Here is a 3,540-nt window from a genome sequence, read left to right on the forward strand (position 1 = left end):
CAGACACTGAAGACAACGACCGAGGCTGTCTACGGAGAATAGGAAACGACCACAACCAAGAGGACACGGACAGAACGGCGTCTTTAAAAAGACTCGAGCCATCCATAATCAGAAACTGCTCTTTTAGATGAAGCACCCAGGGAAATCGCTGAATTAACAGGGACACCGCTGATTGTTCCGTAACGCCACCCAGAATAGCCTATTTTTCCAGCAGCAGACAGAATTCGCCTGGTGAATCTCGAACTGTGTTCATTCACTCGGCTCCAAAGCAAAAATCTGATGAGTGGATGCACCTGTCGCCTATTTATACCCGTATGCACGGGGAGTGGCTCAGCATGCAAAATCCACTAGCCAAATTTCATTGGCATTTTCTCTTAATCAGACAGGATTCGGGCTCCCAAGTAAGACCCCTAATGTCGTCACGACATAACTCGTAGTGACTGACAGATAGGGAACTACAATACTATGTTATATGACCATAGAATAATTAGATTTATTTTTTTATCTTTTCTGCTTTTTAGTTATAGCCTAACAAATTAAAACTATATTGTGGAAACAGATTGTGATAGTTATGAATTAAAACTTATTTTGATTCTGAAAACAAAAATCACAAATTTATATGCAATTTTCATAATATGGAAATGTCAAACCAAATTTTATCCGTTTATTTTTCAGTTTTCACAACATTACTTACATACTTTGCTGATTTCATAATAAAACGTGCAAGTCATCATCATCAATGAGTAACAATTTAAAATAAATTTTTTGCCAAATTGTCCTTAGAAATATTTCATTTCTGACACACGCAAACATATGTACTCGACAAACTGTGCAATTTATATGTAAATATATTTTACAAGCCTTTTTGATGTAACCTAAAAAGTCAAATTTTTTGTTTGCACTCATACATTAAAGATTAAAGTCAAGGTAAGAATGTTTTGTTGTTATTGTGGAGATTTATATTTGATATTTTTGATTAGTATATATATATATATATATATATATATATATGGTGCTCTAGTAATGGTGTTTTTCTCTGTCTATTAAAAAGGAAACCTTTGCTTGTTAAAAAAAAAACGTAGTGAGTGATGTTATAAGTTACAGTAAATGAGACTTGATTGATTAATGCAGACATTTATAGTGAAAAAGATACAGACAGGAGAACCACAACAAAGACCGCCTCTCTTCTGCAAGACACTATAGCTGAGTTTTGTATGTGTGTGTGTATATATTATATATACAACATTGTTACAAAACCATCCATATTGTTTATGCTTTCTATAACTGAATTCAGAAACGCTTTCTAATAAAACATTAAGAAATGTTACCAAAACATTAAGAGGAAAAAAAAGGAAATCAGAGGGAAATTATTGTGAGGAGGGCAGCCCCTGGTCGATTGATTTCAGACGGCACGCAGTTGCTCGGAGCATTTGCTGGGAGTGTGTTTTGGCTTGTAGACACACTCGTTCTTGGTAGTGTTGCATTTTGTGCAGCGGCACCGGCGTGCCACCGGATAAAAGAAGAGCGGGTCAGTGTGGACGGGACAGCCGGGCATCTTAGCAGAATGATAGACCAGAGAATGATGCATGCATCCTCTCTGAATCAGGAAACGCTTGCCCTCAAATCCTCGCACGTTTGTGTCCTGTCACACACAGAAAATGGACACTGTAGTAATATATATATATATATATATATATACTGAATTTATTATATCCTAATTTATTTATATATGTAACTTACCTAATCTAATATACAACAATGCTAAATATTATGCATTTATACTTAGCCTATTACTAATTATCACTTATCACTGGGGTTGCAAAAAGGTGGAAAATTTCCAGGATTTTTGGGGAATATTCCAGGGATTTTTGGAAAGTTTGTGGAAATTGACCGGAAATTTTCCACCCCTTTGCAACCCTAATTATTACATAGTTATACGTATTACTATTTATTGCTTAATTTTAAAAGCAATGTTTTATAAATTTTATAATTCACTCTCTCTCTCTCATACACACACACACTGTATACCCCAAAAGCAAATGCTAGAACAACTATAAAAAAAATAAGATATTGGATGTTTTTTTATGATTAAATATGTTATATTCAATACTAAATTCAATGTGTTCCAAATATTTTAATGATTTCTTAATATTTTAAGACCAGATGCTCCATTGTATAAACATATACAATACATAATAAAACAGAAAACACAATTTATCATGAAACCTGCTGATCTCTGGCATTGAACTGGTCAGTTGTCGGAATTATTTTAAACATTATTACATCTAAGAAACACGCTCCTTGAGTTTGGTGTGAAACTGTCAGGCTCTTACCTGTGTGAAGCACATTCCGCTGCACATGGTGGTGTTGACAGCCATGCAGTGACCGCACTCGTGTCTCTCCACATACAGCGTGTAGTTCTTCAGAGAGCAGGCCAGGAGAACATCTCCTCCCAACACAAACAGCAGACTGCAAAAGAACATCCTTATCTTCATCCAGCACCTCTCCAAACTCCAAAACCAGCTCAAAATCGTCCTCTGGAGGATCGCTGTGGATCTGGCTGATGTTCTGACCAATGCTGTTGAGAGAAGTCAGATTTTGATTGGGTCAGAGTTTCTCTTGTGCTTTTAGACTAATCTCAAATGATCTGTTTGCCTCTTATCTTGCGGTGCAGGGAGGGAGGGTCTTCAGGCTGATCCTCCACACTGGAAATCAACGTGACACCGAATGGCCCCACTTCTGCATCTCTTGATGTAACAGCAAGTGGTCAGTGGAATGGGTAATTATGCATCGCAATTTATCATTTCAAACAAATGCCTGCGAATGAAAATCAAGGAAAACTTTTATTATATTAAATTTTATTATATTACAAATGTGACATTTTATTTGATAATAATTGTATTTTAACAATTTGATTACATGTTGCAAATTATTCTAGCAAATTCTATATCAAAACAGGATTATAAATCATCAAAACACGAACATATGAACTTTAATGCAAGTCCTAAAGGTTAGCTATGAATCACTGAAAATATCATATCAAAATATGTACAATTTGCATTTTCTATATATAGAATTAAATACTGAATATATATATATGTATATATATATATATATGTATGTATATACTGAATAGTGGCTGAACTACTGAACTAAAATAATTTCTGTATTAATATATGAATATATTCCCACGTGTTATTTTCTATATTAATTTATCATTGCATTATTATCATTAAATTATTGTCAAGCAGCAAATGTTCAGAAATCTATATACTGTAGAATATTAAAGTCATAATTGTTGTATATTGAAATAACACTACACAATATGAACATTAAATTATTGACAAAATATATATATATATATTAAATTCTTTTATTTATTTATTGTTTACATTATGGGGCATAATGTGGGGTAAGAATGTTTTGTCAGGTAAAAATGTGCGTGGTAACTGATTTTATTCTATAATATTGTTTTAATTCAAGTCAAAATGTTATTTAATATGACTGAATCAGCCTGACTACACTGACAAACATTATTAA

General features: G+C 33.6%; 1 protein-coding gene across 1 annotated transcript; it reads right to left on the reverse strand.

The window, feature by feature from the left end:
• Positions 1–1,306: 1,306 nt before the first annotated feature.
• On the reverse strand, positions 1,307–2,495 carry LOC107709218 (thyrotropin subunit beta). The gene is made up of 2 exons (XM_016513654.1): positions 2,334–2,495; positions 1,307–1,642 (listed from the first exon to the last, which is right to left on the reverse strand). The coding sequence occupies exons 1-2, from the start codon at positions 2,493–2,495 to the stop codon at positions 1,403–1,405; spliced, it is 402 nt and encodes a 133-aa protein (XP_016369140.1). The 3' UTR covers positions 1,307–1,402.
• Positions 2,496–3,540: the final 1,045 nt, after the last annotated feature.

Source organism: Sinocyclocheilus rhinocerous, unplaced genomic scaffold, assembly GCF_001515625.1.
Source record: "Sinocyclocheilus rhinocerous isolate Xijiao unplaced genomic scaffold, SAMN03320098_v1.1 scaffold776, whole genome shotgun sequence".
In the NCBI taxonomy this organism is placed as follows: domain Eukaryota; kingdom Metazoa; phylum Chordata; class Actinopteri; order Cypriniformes; family Cyprinidae; genus Sinocyclocheilus; species Sinocyclocheilus rhinocerous.